Source organism: Xyrauchen texanus, chromosome 36, assembly GCF_025860055.1.
Source record: "Xyrauchen texanus isolate HMW12.3.18 chromosome 36, RBS_HiC_50CHRs, whole genome shotgun sequence".
Classification (NCBI taxonomy): domain Eukaryota; kingdom Metazoa; phylum Chordata; class Actinopteri; order Cypriniformes; family Catostomidae; genus Xyrauchen; species Xyrauchen texanus.
Window position 1 is genome coordinate 35060205 of NC_068311.1, and position 17697 is coordinate 35077901.

The 17697-nt window shown below is 37.4% G+C and overlaps 1 protein-coding gene across 1 annotated transcript; it reads left to right on the top strand.

The window, feature by feature from the left end:
* The first annotated feature begins 16236 nt into the window (after positions 1–16236).
* LOC127630067 (claudin-like protein ZF-A89) lies at positions 16237–17390 on the top strand. The gene has a single exon (XM_052107476.1). It carries the CDS (start codon positions 16323–16325, stop codon positions 16941–16943), a length of 621 nt encoding a protein of 206 aa, XP_051963436.1. The 5' UTR covers positions 16237–16322; the 3' UTR covers positions 16944–17390.
* The last annotated feature ends 307 nt before the right edge of the window (positions 17391–17697 follow it).

Genomic DNA, 17697 nt, shown 5'->3' on the forward strand with positions numbered 1-17697 from the left:
ACATTTTAATTAGTCAACGCCTAATTTGCATATCAATGTGGCGATTGTGATGATGTTATTAGACACAAATGTGACTGTATTCACCTGTAGTGTCTCATTAAGTACAGTACATTAGCCTGTATGGCCATGATATATTGGCTTAGCTAAACTTTAGCTAACTCATTATATTAGCTAGTAGCTCATGTGTCATGCATGTTAGCAAGACACAAGTTAACTATATTTAGCTGTAAGCACTGGTAGCTTAGTCTTTTGTTCATCACCACTCACCTCCACACAAGCCAAGAAAAACACAACTGGGATAGGATGTTGCAGTGTCTTTCTGATAGTGGAGTCTTGAACGGTGACCTTTATTGACGTGAGAGAGGCCTGCAGTTCTTGGATGTTGTCCTTGGATTTTTTGTGACTTCCTGAATAAGTCGTCGCTGTGCTCTTGGAGGAAATTTGGATGGTCGGCCACTTCTGGGAAGGTTCACTACTGTGCCAAATTTGATCCATTTGGAGATAATGGCTCTCACTGTGGTTCTTTGGAGTCCCAGAGCCTTTGAAATAGCTTTGTAACCATTTCCAGACTGATGTACAGTATTTCAATCATTTTTTTCCTCATCATTTCTGGAATTTCTTTCAACCTTGACATAGTCTGCTACTGGATGAGACCTGTTAGCCAACTTCATGCTGCTGAAAAGTTCTATTTAGGTGTAGACTTGATTGAACAGGGCTGGCAATAATCCGGCCTGAGTGTGTCTAGTCCAGCTGAACCTCATTATGAATGCAGTTTCATAGATTTAGGGATTTAGTAACTTTTTCACAAAAGCTCAGTTGGTATTGGATAATATTTTTGCTTCAATAAATAACTTTATCATTTAAAAACTGTATTTTGTGTTTAATGAAATTGCCTTTGTTTTATGTTTTAACAGTTTAGTATGAGATGTATACAAAAACAGAAGAAATCAGGATGGGGCAAATACTTTTTCATAGCACTGTACATGTTTTCTATTATTTTGCATTGTATTTTTATGATACCAAATATTCATGTAATATTGAGACGTAATTTAGAGAGTTATCAATTTCTTTGTTTTTAATTACTCTGCATACTGAAAGCAGGTCTATTAAATGTTTTACATACTTGCAGGGATCAGCACATCCATCCTCAACCTGATCTTTCATATGGTGTCCAGACCCCACAGAGAGAGCAGAGAGTGGGCATCAATCTGATCACATAGAGACTGCAAAAGTGAAGTGAAGTTTTGTTTAATTTAGGGCTGTCAATCGATTACAATTTTTTATAGAATTAATTACATGATGTCCCAATTAATTAATCGCGATTAATCGCATATAAAAATATTTGCTGAAAAAGCCCCTCATATAATAATAATTCAATATATAATGATGAAATAATTATACATAGTTATCTTTAAATATTTAAAAATTATATATATCTATATATTCAGATAATTAAAATGCATTACATTCTTGTGGCAGAAGAGTTAATCATTGATAAGACAATACAAAAAGTGGCTTTAGAATACAATGTATTGTTTATTACCATATTATTGATCATAAGACAATCATTGACACACAGTTCACAGCAATCCATTTCACAAGTGAATTTGTCAATCAGTTTGAGATTTATTATGAGGGCTTGTTTAAGGACCGTCAATTTACACCTGCGTCAGACATGCTTGTGTAGCGTCTCGGGTGTGTTGTGTCATAAACATAAAATTTGTAGGTCACTGTGTCAAGTTAAATATAGTTTAATATTTAGAACACATCTTGAGATCCCTTAGTTCGCATTTGCACTCCATCAAGTGTTTTGAACGCTAGAATGTAACGCATGTGTGTGTTGTTCTGCTGCTGGATGTTTGTTTTCTTCACTTTATAAACTGTGCGTTGCTCATACAGCTGAAATTTCAATTACTGCCCTCTGGAGTAAACAGGTGGTACTGCAAGCTTGCATTTCTCAGGAATCTTCCTTATTACAAACCGGGGGCATTACGATTAATTGCGTACATTTTTTAACGCATTATTTTTTATAAAATGAATCGCACTGAATTAATGTGTAAAATTGACAGTCGTAGTTTAATTTGTTGTATCCAAAAGACCTCACTCAGTTTGTCACACCAGTGGCAACTAAATTATTTTGTATCTGTGTCTGCCCCAGTGCTAAAAATGTTAACAGCTTTTCATTGGTCAGTTGTTTTTTTACTTGTTTATTAATCTTACTTATGGTTCTAATGTTAACTTATAGTTCCAAATATGAACCTTTTCTTCCAGATCACTAGGTTTTGGAACAGACCCATGTAGTGACTTTTCACATTCAACTCTGAGTTGAAATTCTGAAAAGTGGAAATGACAAAAATTATTGTGATATGATTCAATGGATGAACATCATGATGTTGTTTAAACAATGATGGAATACTTTATTTACAATGATGGAATACTTTATTGTATATGAATGTATAATTAATGTTAGAATCTGGTTACTGGTTGTGTTACCACTGGCTGGTTCCTATTGGCATGTCCCTAGCCTTCCTTTTAGTCTGTGTGTGTGTGAGTGTGTGCGCGTGTGTTTGCGTGTGTGTGTTTGTTAAAGGCAACCCTTAAGAAAAATAATTAAAAATTCTGGTCGCTAAGTGTATCAAGACTAAAAAAACTATCAAAATGCATTTAATTTATATTGAATATTGATGGCAACATAATCTGTTGAAAATAAATAATATCTGTGATGGAGAGTGTCCAAGGACTATTTTGTTGTTTTACTCACCATTTTTCAATATTTATTGGGGTTTTATTGTGCAAATATTTTGATCGTCCTACTTTTACTTTGATTTTAAATATTTATATTTAATTTGTATAAGAATGTGATTGTGAGGTTTATTTTATGTAAAAAAAAAAAAAAAAATATATATATATATATATATATATATATATATATATATATATATATATATATATATATATATATATATATAAAATGTTTCAATTGGTGTCACGTTTATGTGTTTTGTTCATGTTTCGTGTTCATGTCTTTTATTTTGAAAGTTTAATTCCTGTTTCATTGCCATGTCATGTGATCTGTTCCCTCATGTGATCCTCTCTTGTTCCATGTATTTTGTTCTCTATGGTTTGTGTTCATGAGTCTTGTTAACTTGTTATCAGTTCTGTTTTGTCATTGGTTCATGTTTCATTGTCTTATTATTAGTTCAGTCTTGTGATTGGTTGTCTTGTTTACTTGTTACCCATGACTGTGTTTTTAGCCCTTATGTTTGTCATTGTTCTGGGTCAGGTACTGTTTGTGCAGCATCATGTCAAGTCAAGTCAAGTCAAGTCCATGTTTTGTTATGTTTCACGTTTGGATGCCACTGTAAATAAACTGCACTTGAGTTCTTCGCATCATCATCATCATCATCTTCTTCGTCTGCCTGTCATTGCCAGTGATCATTACAGAGTACCTGACTAAACTATGAACCCAGCAGTCCAGATCATGCACCTACATCAGGGGAATCATCACCTGGAGGATTATGTTGAGGAGTTTTGTAGATTTTGCTGCCAGGTTGTCTTTGATTATATTGCCCTCAAGGAATTTTTCCATTTTGGGCTTAATGAGCCGGTCTCCTCCCTGAAGCCTGATGGTCGAATTACCCTCAATCTGGCTCAGTACATTGATTTAGCCCTACAATTGAGCGGTTCATCTTTCACTGTAGGAGTGGCTTGGGAGGAACTATGCACTCCTACAGTGACTGCTGTGTCAGAGCTGTCCACCGTCATGGCCACTGAGCCAGGGTCCCCCGTCATGGTCGCCGAGCCAGGGTCCCCCGCATTGGTGGTCGAGCCAGTGTCCCCCGCATTGGTGGTCGAGCCAGGGTCCCACGTCATGTTCGCCGAGACCGGGTCCCATGTCATGTTCGCCGAGACAGGGTCCCACGTCATGTTCGCCGAGACAGGGTCCCACGTCATGGTCGCCTAGACAGGGTCCCACATCATGGTTACAGAGTTTGAACCACCTCCTGCCCTGGATCCTGAGTCTACTCCATGCCATGTCACAGCCATGCCTCAGTTTGCTCCACGGACCAGGACCGCCTCTGCTTCACGGTCCAGACCAGTGGTGCACACACTTTTTCAGCATGCGAGCTACTTATCTAATGACTTTACTCAATGTGATCTACCTACTATAAAAATGCAAGACATGTATTTATTTATAAATACATTGACAAATCTTTATGTGTACAATGTATGCTGTGAACCTTGAATAACTGCATGAACCCATATTGCATAATACAACTGTGTAAATTTTTTGCCATTAGCCTACCTTACTCTGATGACTTGCAGTGAATGGAATCAGTCAGGGATGCATAGTCCGGACAGTAGTTGCTGATAGCGAGCCTCAAGCAAACTTTCAAATGATCATCAGTCATGGTGGAACGGTATTTGGACTTAATGATCTTCATGTGTGAAAAAGCTGACTCACATAAATAAGTGGAGCCGAATAATGCAGTCAAGTAGGTGGCACATTTCCTCATGTTGGGGTACTTTTCCTCTGTGAGTAAGTTCCAGAACTGTCCATGAGCTCTGGACTTCAGCTCAATTCAGCTGTAGTGTCAAAATCTCATCCTCCACTCCAGAAGAATTCAGGTGAAACAGTGTTGCAATTTTTGATGCAAGTGAAACAACTTCAGCATCTTCCCGAAATGGATAGCACATGAATGTAGCGATTGGCTTGATTAAAGCAAAGTCTTGAAAGCGTTTGTCAAATTCTGACAGACAAATGTCAATCTGATCTATGTAGCGTGCACTGTCAAGCTGCACACATGACTTCCCTTGCGTCTCCAGCTCTGACACGAGGTTCTGGAAGTTTGCCAAATTATGGCCCTGCAGCTTTGAGGAGAGATGTTGCATTTTCCGTTTGAATGCATTAATTGAGCTGATCATATTGGTCATGGTTTTGTCTTTTCCTTGCAGCTCTAGATTAAGTTCATTCAACATGTTGGTCAGATCGGTTAAAAATGCCAAATCTAGCAGCCACTGATCGTCATTTAGTTGGTTGTACTCTGCATGTTTAGCTACATGGAAAAACTCCTTTATCTCCGGACAGAGCTCTCAAAATCGTTGCAGGAATTTACCTCAACTAAGCCACCTCACATCAATGTGTAATAACAAGTCAGAGTGGTCGCAGTCAGCCTTCTCCAGATGCGCACGGAATAGCCGTCTTTGAAGAGATATGGCGCGAATAGAACAGGCGATCTTCGTTGCCACATCCATTATCTCTTTCATGTTTAGCATTTTTGAGCATAATGCTTGTTGGTGTATTATGCAGTGATATATTTTTGTTTGTGAGTAAAACTGGTTGTATTCTGCTCATTGAGAGCTTTCCAACAACATACGTTATAACACATGTTTATTTGATGAGTTTGATATTTTTACTGATTACAAATTTTGAGAGCAAAATTTGTCATAAATTATCAAAACGGAACACTTCTGATTTGTCTGCCAATTTCAAAGCACTTGTTCAGTTTTGGTTGGGAGCCCATCCTCCCCTCGCGGTCCATGGCCATTCCTCTGCTTCCAAGTGGCTGGTCTACTCCGTCCTCCGGCGGATGGCCACGGCTGCTCCTTTTGAGTGGATGGTAGTGGCGAGAACTCCACTACGGCGCATCCCTCCTCCCTCCCGGGTTTCGGCTCCAGTGTAAAGGGATAAAAGGGAAAGGAGGATGCGAGAACCGGCTTGACAATATAAATAATAGTTTAATATAAAACTCAACCTAAAAGACAAACACACACACACACACACACACACACACACACATGTTGTGTTTCCATGTTTTATGGGGACTTTCCATAGACATAATGGTTTTATACTGTACAAACTTTATATTCTATCCTAAACCTAACCCTACCCTAAACCTAACCCTCACAGAAAACTTTCTGCATTTTACATTTCAAAAACATAATTTAGTATGATTTATAAGCTGTTTCCTCATGGGACCACAAATGTCCCCACAAGGTAAAAATTTGCTTTACTATCCTTATGGGGACATTTGGCCCCACAAAGTGATAAATACACGCTACACACACACACACACACACACACACACACACAGGTGTTGGACAGCTGCCTGTAACTCTCTCTCTGTCACACTGCAGTCTCCAGTCGGCCTTTATCCCTTTCGGAGGCTTGATTAGCCTGATTAGGGGCCGGGTGTGCGGAATCACGACCCGGCGTCACCCTCCGCCCTGCCACATTGTGATATGGGCGGGGTGTGTGAGACGTTTGCACCAGGGCGGCGTATTAAGGCCGGGTTTTAGGGCAACACTGCGGGGCTGTAGGTCTGATGGTGGAAATGCAGATTGATTTTGGTATCGCGGCTCAAGGTCTGAGGCTATTGGACCCGGCTGACCAGTTGATAGCCCTGGCTTGAATTGGCCCAATAGAGGAAATATGGCTTGTGTGTTATGGGGGCCTTCAGCCCCTGCAACAAAGGGTCATTTTACCTCCAAATACTATCCTTTCACTTATTGGAAAAATATTAAAAATAAATTTTAATGTACTGTAATCATCTTTAATAAAACTCATCTTTGGCTCAAAATACATTTCATAATTTTAGGCATTTTCATTAGCTACACAAATTTCCAACATCATAGAAGTTATTAAATGTTAGATCAAATTACCTCAACTAAGTAACTTTATTATTACTTAAATTTGTTTTATATATTTTTGGGTTTAAACAGAAAATTATTTGGCTGCTTTGATTACCCTTTAAAATGTAACTAGTATAAGCCACACATAAAACCTCAAAATGAATCATAGATATTATTATATGGTTACTATTACTAAAACCAAGTTAATATATGGATATTACAGTAATGCTGTAGTAAAACCATGGTTAATAGTATCAAAACCTTGCTTTCTGCCAAAAAACAAAAACAAAACAAAAAAACATGGTTAATACAATATTTCTAGAATTAATCCATGGTCAATTTTCATATGTGTATCATTTATTAACGAGGATTACAGATAATTATCAATATTTTATCACCTGAATTTAAATACACCAGTAAAAATGGTCACACAAGCCCATTATAACACATGTCATGTGTAGGTGTGTCATTACACTGTGAATAACTCCAGATGCTGTTTTTCTGTCATTACCTCAGGAAAGCACTGCTCCCTCTTTGAACGAGCGCTATGACTGAAAGGGTGAGCGCTGTCTGACTGCTGGTGTATTATAGCATGTCTGCATGTCAAGATGAGCGGAAGATAAAATAGTTCCGGTGCCATGCAACTATTCGCTCATATTATTATTTTTCTCCACTTCTAAGATGTAATCTAAATAATAAGATCACTTGTTAAAATAAAAACTTCAGAATCCATATTTTTATGTGAGGATCGAGATTCTTGATACCACATCAGTATCAGAAGTATCGAAACTTTAGTATCGATCCCCCATCCTTAGTAAGCACACATTCTATATTAATGTTGCATGCATGGCAACCAAAATCGACTTAGAGTTAGGCTTGTGGAAGAAGTGTTTATACTTGAACATATCAGTGTGTAAAGTCTCTGTGACACACAGTCTCGTGGCCAATTGCTTTATTTGATCATCATGATAAACCCTTTAAAATATGAGAGTTTTGGCAAACTCATTATTTTCACATGCAAATGAGGTATGCTGCAGGTTCACCGCTACTTGTGAAGTAGGGCTGGTGATAAAACATTATTGATATTTATCGGGGGGAAAAAATTCGATTTGGATATAAACGGTTGCGTAATTTTTTATATTTAGCCTATTTTCTACATCCTGAGGGTTGAATCATGTAAGTGTCACTTAAACCCAATGCAGTTCGACAAAGTTATCCACACAACTAGCTAACTGAATCAATGTCATGAAATCAGCCGGTTAGGAAGTATTAGCTGGCAGCCCTACTGTCATGGAAATCGGCAATGAGGCTCAGTAGCCACTAGCTAGAAGGTAGCTATCCAGCTAATTGAATACCAATGTGTACCAAACAAGATAACTCTGACAATGCAGTACAAAAGCTATCGACTGAACACAATAACTCCAACATCAACACCATTGCTATTTTTTATATACTATTTAGTTAAAGTTGTTTTATTGATCAATAGTGCTGTTACAGTCAAGAAAGTGTTCTTCTTCTTGTGATGTTTATCCACCTCATGTTGCATTAACGCCACCTACTGAGCTGGAGTGTGGAGCGTCAAAAAAAGTATTTCAGTGGAGTCAAACGTCTGCTGAAGACGATGAAATTGGCTGAATTACATCAAAAAGAGGTCACATACCTTATGTAGGATTAAATCCTACACTGAGTATACTTTAAAGGTAGCTTACCCTCTGGAGTTTACATGTGAACAATCATATTATGTTTAATTCGTTCTTGAGGACTAACAAACATGTAATGCTCTATCGTGATAATACCGATATTGGAAGGTATAAAACAATATTGTAATACATTTTTTGGTAATATCGCCGAGCTGCAGACTTCTGACAATAATTTGCACCAAATCGCAAAGCTCATTTGAATGTGAAAATAACGAGTGGCAAATTGTAGCATGTATGCCAGAACTTTAGGTTTTTGTAAGGGTATTGCTTAAAGTTCTCTGCAGTTTGTACTGAAGATCTTGTTCTTATTAGAACAAGGTAGGCTATAGCCTATTATATACTGTATACTTTGTGGATTACATTTGTGGAAATGTATTAAACATTAAACTGCCTGCAAAAATTTGCATGAATGTCGCAGTTATGATATGTAAAGCTCCTTGGTGTGTGCCTGGAGCATCTTGTCGAAAAACAGTTCATTATGCAATACTTGTGACACATGAGCCGCAATTTTTTTTATGAATACGGGTTGTGATGTTTTAAGACGAATAACATAATTTAAGCAACCAGCCTGTAGGATCAGCACAGTGTGTTTTTTAAAGAAGAGTGAGCATGCTGCGGCTTGTTAAAGTGTTGTGTTTACACCTATCAGTGTGGGAGTGTGAACCTGTTCCACTGATGTTTCTCATGATCACATGCACATCATTAATCTCTCACTGGCAGGTATATAGCTGCAAGACTTCCAGGTCCAGATTGAGAGAGAAAACAGGTACATGGAGTTTTGGCAACACTTTATAAGAACTACATGCTAACATATTTGTAAAGTATCATTGATAATTTATATATTATTGCTCCAAAATTATTAATACATTATAGGCTACATATAATAGCAAACTATTTATTATTTTTTAATAAGTTCATTTATAAGCAGTTTGATAATGGGTTTCAATCGTTAGTAAACAATTTGTTAATCCCACCTAACTGATGTATTTAGTTGATGCAAACCAGTGGTAAAGAAGTGTTTGCGAACATTAATAAGGCATAAATTAATAGTTAATAAAGAAATGATAAATGCATTTGAATATATAATGAACTACATATATATGAATTGGCTAATGGAAGTGAATGGGGCCAATTTTTGGAGGGTTTAAAGGCAGAAATTAGAAGCTTTTAATGTCATAAAAGCATTTAGATTAGTTCTTCTGTTAAGATTTGTGTATTATTTTAGCTGTAACATTGTTTCAATAGTTGTTTTATGAACATTTTAGGGTTTTAGGGTTAACATTGTTACATTACAATACATACATACAAAGATTTGAAATTGGACATAACACAGAAAAAGGTTAGTAAGTGATTTTATCACACTAAAATCATGTTAACTTGCATATTGTTTATGTCTTGTGGCTGTACTTTTGAAACGATGTGTATTTTAATGTTAAAAGATTGGCCCTATTCACATCCATTATAAGTACCTCACTGGAACCCAGGTTTCTAGGTTGTTTTTTTTTTTAAGAAAAGGATGAACATTTCAGACAAATATTTTGTGGTAATTATCCCACAAATGCTGTCATTTGAGCTTAAATTGTATTGAATCTGGAATATTCCTTTAATTAAGCATTTATATGTCCACTTCATTACATATAGAAATGCATAAGTCATGTTTTTATTAATTAAGGATACATTTTTAATGTTTTTGTTAACACTTCTTTACCACTGGTTTGCATCAAATGAAATAAATGAGTTGGATATGGTAACAAGCTGTATACTAAGGATGAAATACCATTACCAAACTGCTTATATATGAATGTATTAAACAATAATAAATAATTTGCAAGAGAAAATATTAATGAATAAAATTGTATTTGTGTATACTATTAATGTATCAACAATACAGGAACAATGATTTATAAATAATTAACTAACTATTAACTAATGCTTTATAAATACTTTCTACCATGTAGTTATTATAAAATGTTACCATGGTTTCTGTTCATTGTTTTTCCCAAAAAGACAATAACTACCATTATCAATAGTTTAAAATTCAGTGTTTTGAATAATTTACAAAAAGAAAGTGCCATTTCTTTCAGAAATCACTAACCTTCACCAACTCACTGTTCCACATTTTTATTTAAAGTGTACTGTAGATATGATATGTATTACAATATAAAAGAAATGGTTTGAGAATAAATAAAAAGTGTTGCTTTCTTTGAACACCTCTTAGAATTTCTTAGAACTATTCTTTGTGCCCAAGAGTGCCTAAGGACAAACTGTCATGTTTTATTTGCGCTCACTGAGACAGGTCAAAATAATAAACGCTTCAGCATTTGGGTTATTCTCTGGAAACAATGCAACAGTATCTGCTTTTGTGTGCTATGTGTGTGTGTTATTGAACTTTATCACATAATTTGACAGATCTGTAGTTGTCACTGGGGCGGATTATGTCTAATGAGGACCCCACCGGAAACAGTTAGCTATAAGATTGAATTATCTTTTAAAGTTGAGATCCACACAATCCATTTTCATTGATTTAAGTCTCTTTTTATACTCTTTCTGTTATTTAAAGTCAGATTATTTCTAATCACACATAGGGCAGTGTCTTTTGGCACAAATGAAACAAAGTTTCCTGAGAAGTATCCATGTCCTGACTGCTTAGTAGGAAAAACTATAGTTTGTTGATTTTTAGATTTTAAATGGTTAATTACTTCTTAGGAAAATCTAAACTTCTCTAGAGCATTACAAAGATGTGTAGAGCACTGTTCATTTTCTGTTATCATTTCTATAATGTGTTTATAAACTCAGCAGTCTTTAATTACCCAGTTGGGTCAAGCTTAAAGTGCCCCAGTGTCATGTGATCTTGCTTGATCATTGGAAAGCACTAATGATTCATCAGTCTTTTCATTCTTCAAGATCTCTATCATTGGCTTCAGTCATCCATTGAAAATCAGTCTACCCAACCCAACAGCCCTGGGGCAAAACTCTCTGATGTCATGCATACTACTCCTCCCCTGTGCTCGAAACGGAAACTACCTTGAATGAGTTTCATTAGTCATTATATATGTAAACACAGTGATGAGACAAATGACTCACTGCTGAAAGTAGATGTGAACATGTTGCTTGATGACTTTACTGTTATTCAAAAATGCAGAAAATAATAGTAATGAATGAGTATGTGTGTCCAAACATTTGACTTAGGTACATATTGAAATATATTCAGTGTATTTTCCTGTAGCTCATATTTACATTTACAGTTATCCATTTGGCAGACACTTTTATCCAAAGCGACTTACAGTGCACTTATTAGAGGGACAATCCCCCCGGAGCAACCTGGAGTTAAGTGCCTTGCTCAAGGACACAATGGTGGTTCCGTGGAGATCGAACCAGCAACCTTCTGATTAACAGTTATGTGCTTTAGACCACTACGCCACCACTTTGTTGTTTATATATACTACCAGTGATGTCAAAAGAATGGTTTTACCTAATCCTAGTTACCTAAATTACTCTACCTCATTCACAACATGTATAGTACCTGATAACCTTTAAACAATACTGGACTTTATGTACTTAGGTTTGTAATATTGGCAAGTCCTTAATAAATGCTACATATGTCCACTTAACAGTGTTATTAAGCATTAATACTGTAACATGTGAGGTAAAATGCCTCACTATTTGGCAGGTATTGCATGAAAGTCATCCTCTTTATGCAACAGCATATCAGTGATTTATAATGCCTTTCTAAATGAATTGTTAGTCATAATTAACTCCTTTATAATCCCTTAACAAAGGTAACATTTGCGTAAAGTGTTATCCAAAATTTAGTTTTAGTTTGATTCAAAAGTTGAAGTTAGATAGTCTGAGCTGTTCAAACATGTTTTTCCTTCTGTGTAATATTCCCATATACTCATTTTCAAAAGAACTAGACAAACCAGTTATGATAAGATGTTTAGATAGTTTTGAAAAGAGCCTTGCTGATTTTAAGAGTTTCTGTCCACATCACAATTAAATGCACTTAATAAAGGGTGTCCTGGGAAGTTTGAATAAATGATTTCAGTATCGGCCTGTGCAAATCTCTCTGTGACATTGTTACCCTCAATTGTCCGTCCTCATCCTCCTTGACATGTCTGCTGCCTTCGACACATCGAACCACAAGGTCCTCCTGTCCACCCTCTCTGGCCTGGGCATCACAGGAACTGCACTTGGATGGTTTGAGTCATATCTCACTGGCAGATCATTCAAGGTCCCCTGGAGAGGAGAGGTGTCCAAGACACACCAACTGAGCACTGGGGTTCCTCAAGGATCAGTGCTTGGACCCCTCCACTTCTCGATGTATACAACATATATGTAAACTTGGACAAGTAATTGAGGCACATGGCTTTTCCTACCACTGTTACGCAGATGATATGCAGCTCTACCTGTCACTCCAGCCTGATGACCCAACTGTCTCAGCTCATATCTCTGCCTGCCTCTAGGATATTTAGGCCTGGATGAAGGAACGACACCTTCAGCTCAACCTTGCCAAGACAGAACTTCTCGTGATCCCAGCAAACCCATCTGTTGACCACAACTTCACTTTTCATCTTGGTTCAACTACACTAACACCAGCCAGGACAGCTCGGAACCTGGGAGTGGTGGTAGATAACCAGCTTAATTTCACTACACACATCTCATCAACCGTCCGGTCTTGCAGATTCATGCTTTACAACATCAGGAAAATCAGACTTTCCTGTCTGAATATGCTACACAGCTCCTGGTCCAAGCTCTGGTCATTTCAAGACTGGACTACTGCATTGCTCTGTTGGCTGGCCTTCCAGCTAACACTATTAAGCCACTACAGATGGTCCAGAATGCGGCAGAATATCTGGTCTTCAATGAGCCAAAAAGGGCTTATGTCACTCCACTCTTGATTTCACTTTACTGCTATCTGCAACTGCCTGCATCAATTCAAGGCTTTGATTTTCAGGACAGCCAACTGAACCGCACCCTCTTCAGTTCACATATTCAGGTCTATTCTTCAACTCTCTCCCTCTGCGGTCTATTAATGAGTGATGCCTGGTGGTCCCATCACAAAGAGGCTCAAAGTATATTTCATGATCTTTCACTTTCTCTGTTCCACTGTGGTGGTAATGAACTTCCAACCTTCCTATGATCTGCTGTTACCTTATCAACATTCAAGAACCAGAAGGTCGGGGGTTCAAGCCCCAGCACCACCAAGATGCCACTGTTGGGCCCTTGAGCAAGGCACTTAACTTCAAGTTGCTCCGGGGGGATTGTGTCTGTAATAAGCGCACTGTAAGTCGCTTTGGATAAAAGCGTCTGCCAAATGTAAATGTAAATGTAAATCAATAGACAAAAACTCAACAAAGTAACTAAACTGCTTCTATGTGTGTTATTTAGCCATCATCCTCCCACCCATTAAAAATAACAGATGGGTGGGGCAAACAATATTGCCTTGTAGAAATTCTGTTTAATTTTGTTCCCAAATTTCTGTCATTTTTAATGCCCGATTGTAAATAACATAACGACTGTTTATGTTGAACTGGAAGTTCCGCCCACAAACCATCATGGGATTTAGGAATATTGTAGATAATATACTATTTTTGCTGCATTGTGACATATATCATGAATTAGGGGATTTTATATTTTTGAAATAATTTAAGTATGAATAAGCGTTATATTAAGTATTTATAACAGGTTAATTTATTTACTCTCCCCTTTTTCTCCCCAATTTGGAATTGCCTCCGCATCTGGGACCGTCAGTCAGCACATCTTATCACGTGACAGGTTGAGCATGTTACCGCGGAGATGTAGCGCATGTGGAGGCTTCACACTATTCTCTGCGGCATCCATTCACAACTCACTACACTCACAATGAGCGAACCACATTATAGCGACCGCAAGGAGGTTAACCCAACGTGACACTACCCTCCCTAGCAACGGGGCCAATTTGATTGCTTAGGAGACCTGGCTGGAGTCACTCAGCATGCCCTGGATCCGAACACGCGACTCCAGGGATGGTAGTCAGTGTCTTTACTTGCTGAGCTACCCAGGCCTCATAACAGGTTTACTAACAATTTATAACATTTGGCAAGTATTGCATGAAAGTCCCCCCTAATATCAATGATTTATAATGCATTTTTTAAATTACTTATTATTCATTAATGAACCCCTTTATAAAGCCTTGACAAAGGGAACATTAATGTTAGGTGTTACCCAAATTGTAATTTTGTTTTATCACATTTTATCCAAGTTTGCATTTGAGTGCTTGAAAGACTCACATATGCTTTTATAGTGATCCAAATAATCCGTCTGAGACGTTTATCTCTTGTAAGCCATCTTTCCTCAGTTCCTTAATTGTAGACATTCCTTAACTGTGTATGTGCGTGTGGAACCCAATCCTCTCTCCTCTTGCCAAGGAGATTTGAATGAGCTGCCATGTAAAATAGAGCCATTATTGACCTAACGGTACTTTTGGCCAACAAACAAAGCTCTCTTTTATATATGAAACAATCACTATCCTTTGCACTGTCCCTCTGTTTTTTTTTCCAGTTTCACTATGTTCCTCTAATCTGTTTCTCTACATACCCTTGGACGATGAATGCAAAAATACATTCTTAGATATACTGTAGAGCTACAGTGCCTTTGGGAAAGACTGTATCCCTTTCTCTGGACATCGGACACAAGGTGAGCATTCTACTACTTGTTACTTCTTATTTCCTTAGAAATGCTAGAATAGATATTAAATGGAGTAAGATTTTTAAATGGGTAATATGTGTGTGAGTTATATGTGTGTGAGCAGAAATCGAAGCAAAAAGTTTACCAAGTGTGGTTTGGCTTGTTTTGGAGGGTCTTGCCTGTGAAAAGGTCAACATGATATTGTATGTATTTGGACTGTTGGAATAGAAGAGTATGGAGCTCCAGTACTGTCCATCTCATTTAAACAATTGCTTTTACTAATGATGAAACCTTGAGTGCATGTGAAATGCTTTCTGGGAATGACTAATTGTTCCTAAAACATGCATATTGTCACATAATTAAGTAGAGATCAGATGTGTGATATAATTAGTATTATGTAAAGTCCTCCTCCTAAGCTCAAACATTACCAACAATTAGCAGAAACAAAATAGGGTGAATGAAATGCAGCTTCTTTTGGGTGTGTGTATTACAGGGTGAATCATTTTAATTACATTTGAACAACCTATAATATAATTTGTGATGATTGTTTACAGCTAATTGTGTTTTTAAATCTGTCTGTCTGTCGGTCTGTCTGTCTGTCTATCTATCTGTCTGTCTTTATATCTGTCTATTGATCTATCTATCTATCTATCTATCTATCTATCTATCTATCTATCTATCTATCTATCTATCTATCTATCTTTTCCTGTCTATCTCTTCCTGTCTGTCTATCTATCTATCTCTTCCTGTCTGTCTGTCTATCTATCTATCTATCTCTTCCTGTCTGTCTGTCTGTCTGTCTGTCTGTCTATCTATCTATCTATCTATCTATCTATCTATCTGTCAATGCTAACATCAAAGTTTGTCTTGACAAACTTTACCTAGATACTTTATCTAGATCATATTTGGATTCATAGTTATGGTCAAATAAAAAAGAAGTATGATTCACTACTAATATATATATAATCCCAAACTATTCTATTAGATATACCCATGTATTGCACATTTGACTTTTATTGAACCATGATGCCATATGATGAATCATACTTCTTTTTTATTTGACAAAAACTATGAATAACAAAGAATGGCTAAATAGTATCTCACCTAAACAGTGGAGTTGAGATTTTCTTGAGTGATGTCACCACAGCCAGGGGAAATCACAATAAAGGTGCACATGAGCACTCCACACAGCCCCTCCTTGTTTCTGGTGCATAAAAGGACCTGCTTTACCCCAAATGTTCATTAAAGCAGCTCTACAGGTGGGAGGATATTCATTCTCACAGTCTCTCTACCATCAACACACAAGAGAAACATCATTCTAGCATGGTATCTGCAGGGTTACAGATGCTGGGCATTGCCCTGGCTATCATCGGCTGGATCGGGGTGATAGTGGTGTGCATTCTTCCCATGTGGCTCGTCACAGCGTTCACCGGGCAGAACATAGTCACTGCGCAAATCACCTGGGAAGGAATCTGGATGAATTGTGTGGTTCAGAGCACCGGACAGATGCAGTGTAAAGTCTACGACTCAATGCTAGCCCTCAGCTCAGATATGCAGGCAGCTCGTGCCCTCTGCATCATCTCAATCCTGGTGGGGGTTTTTGGCATCCTGCTAGCGGCGGCTGGAGGGAAATGCACCAACTGCATTGAGGATGAGAACGCCAAGGCCAAAGTAGGCATTATTGCTGGAGCATTCTTCATTATCGCTGGACTTCTCTGCTTGATTCCGGTGTGTTGGACTGCCAACACAGTTATAAGGGACTTCTACAACCCTCTAACTAACAGCGCACAGAAGAAAGAGTTGGGAGCTTCGCTGTTTATTGGTTGGGCTGCCTCTGCGTTGCTGATTATTGGCGGTGCGTTACTTTGTGCCAACTGCCCTCCCAAAGACAACTACTCTGCAAAGTACACTGCTCGACCTGGTGGACCCAAAGGCTATGTGTGAAGAGGAACCAAGGAGCGATGTAAATAGTGACATTGACATGGCATATTCAACGTACGTTGTATAAAGTCTGTTGGTCAGTAATAACTGAACATTTGTGAACGTTGTATCACTGGCCAAAAGACTCAATTGGCTGTCAGCTGCAAACATACAGGGATGATGGTGAAATAATGTGTCATGTCTCAGAGCTGAACAGAACAATGCTGGTCACACTTTGAATGGGAACTATTAATACAACTTATTAATTTTGTCATTTGAATGCACAATCAGCACACCCTCAGTGTTCAAACTTGTATGGATTTGTATAAAATATCAATGTAAACCGATTGAGGTTTAACTGTTTAAATTGTGATAAATAGATATTTGTGCTGTTGCAAAACATTTCAACTACATGCTTTTCAAATAATAAACTTTTTAACAATACACACAAAAAAGTTGCCTTTGGTCCATCATTCTCAACAAAAGTAGTATATATATATATATATATATAAAGCTTCTCCTTGCTCTTTAATAATGTTAGACAGATTAGACAAACACATTTTTATATATATATATGTTTGTTCTCTCTCTATTTATAGAGAGGGTGTGGTTAATAATTATCTGATACAGAATTATATCATAATATAATGTTGTGCTGTGTGAGAGGTGTCACATCTAGGGTAGATTACTCAATTTTTCCTCATTAAAAAAGTTTAACTTCTAAAGACATTCATTGTAATTTTGTAATATATGTAGGAGATCACGAGCACTCATATTA

Excerpts from the sequence above, each read along its gene's own strand:
- LOC127630067 (XM_052107476.1), top strand. The coding sequence starts at position 16,323 with ATGGTATCTGCAGGGTTACAGATGCTGGGCATTGCCCTGGCTATCATC.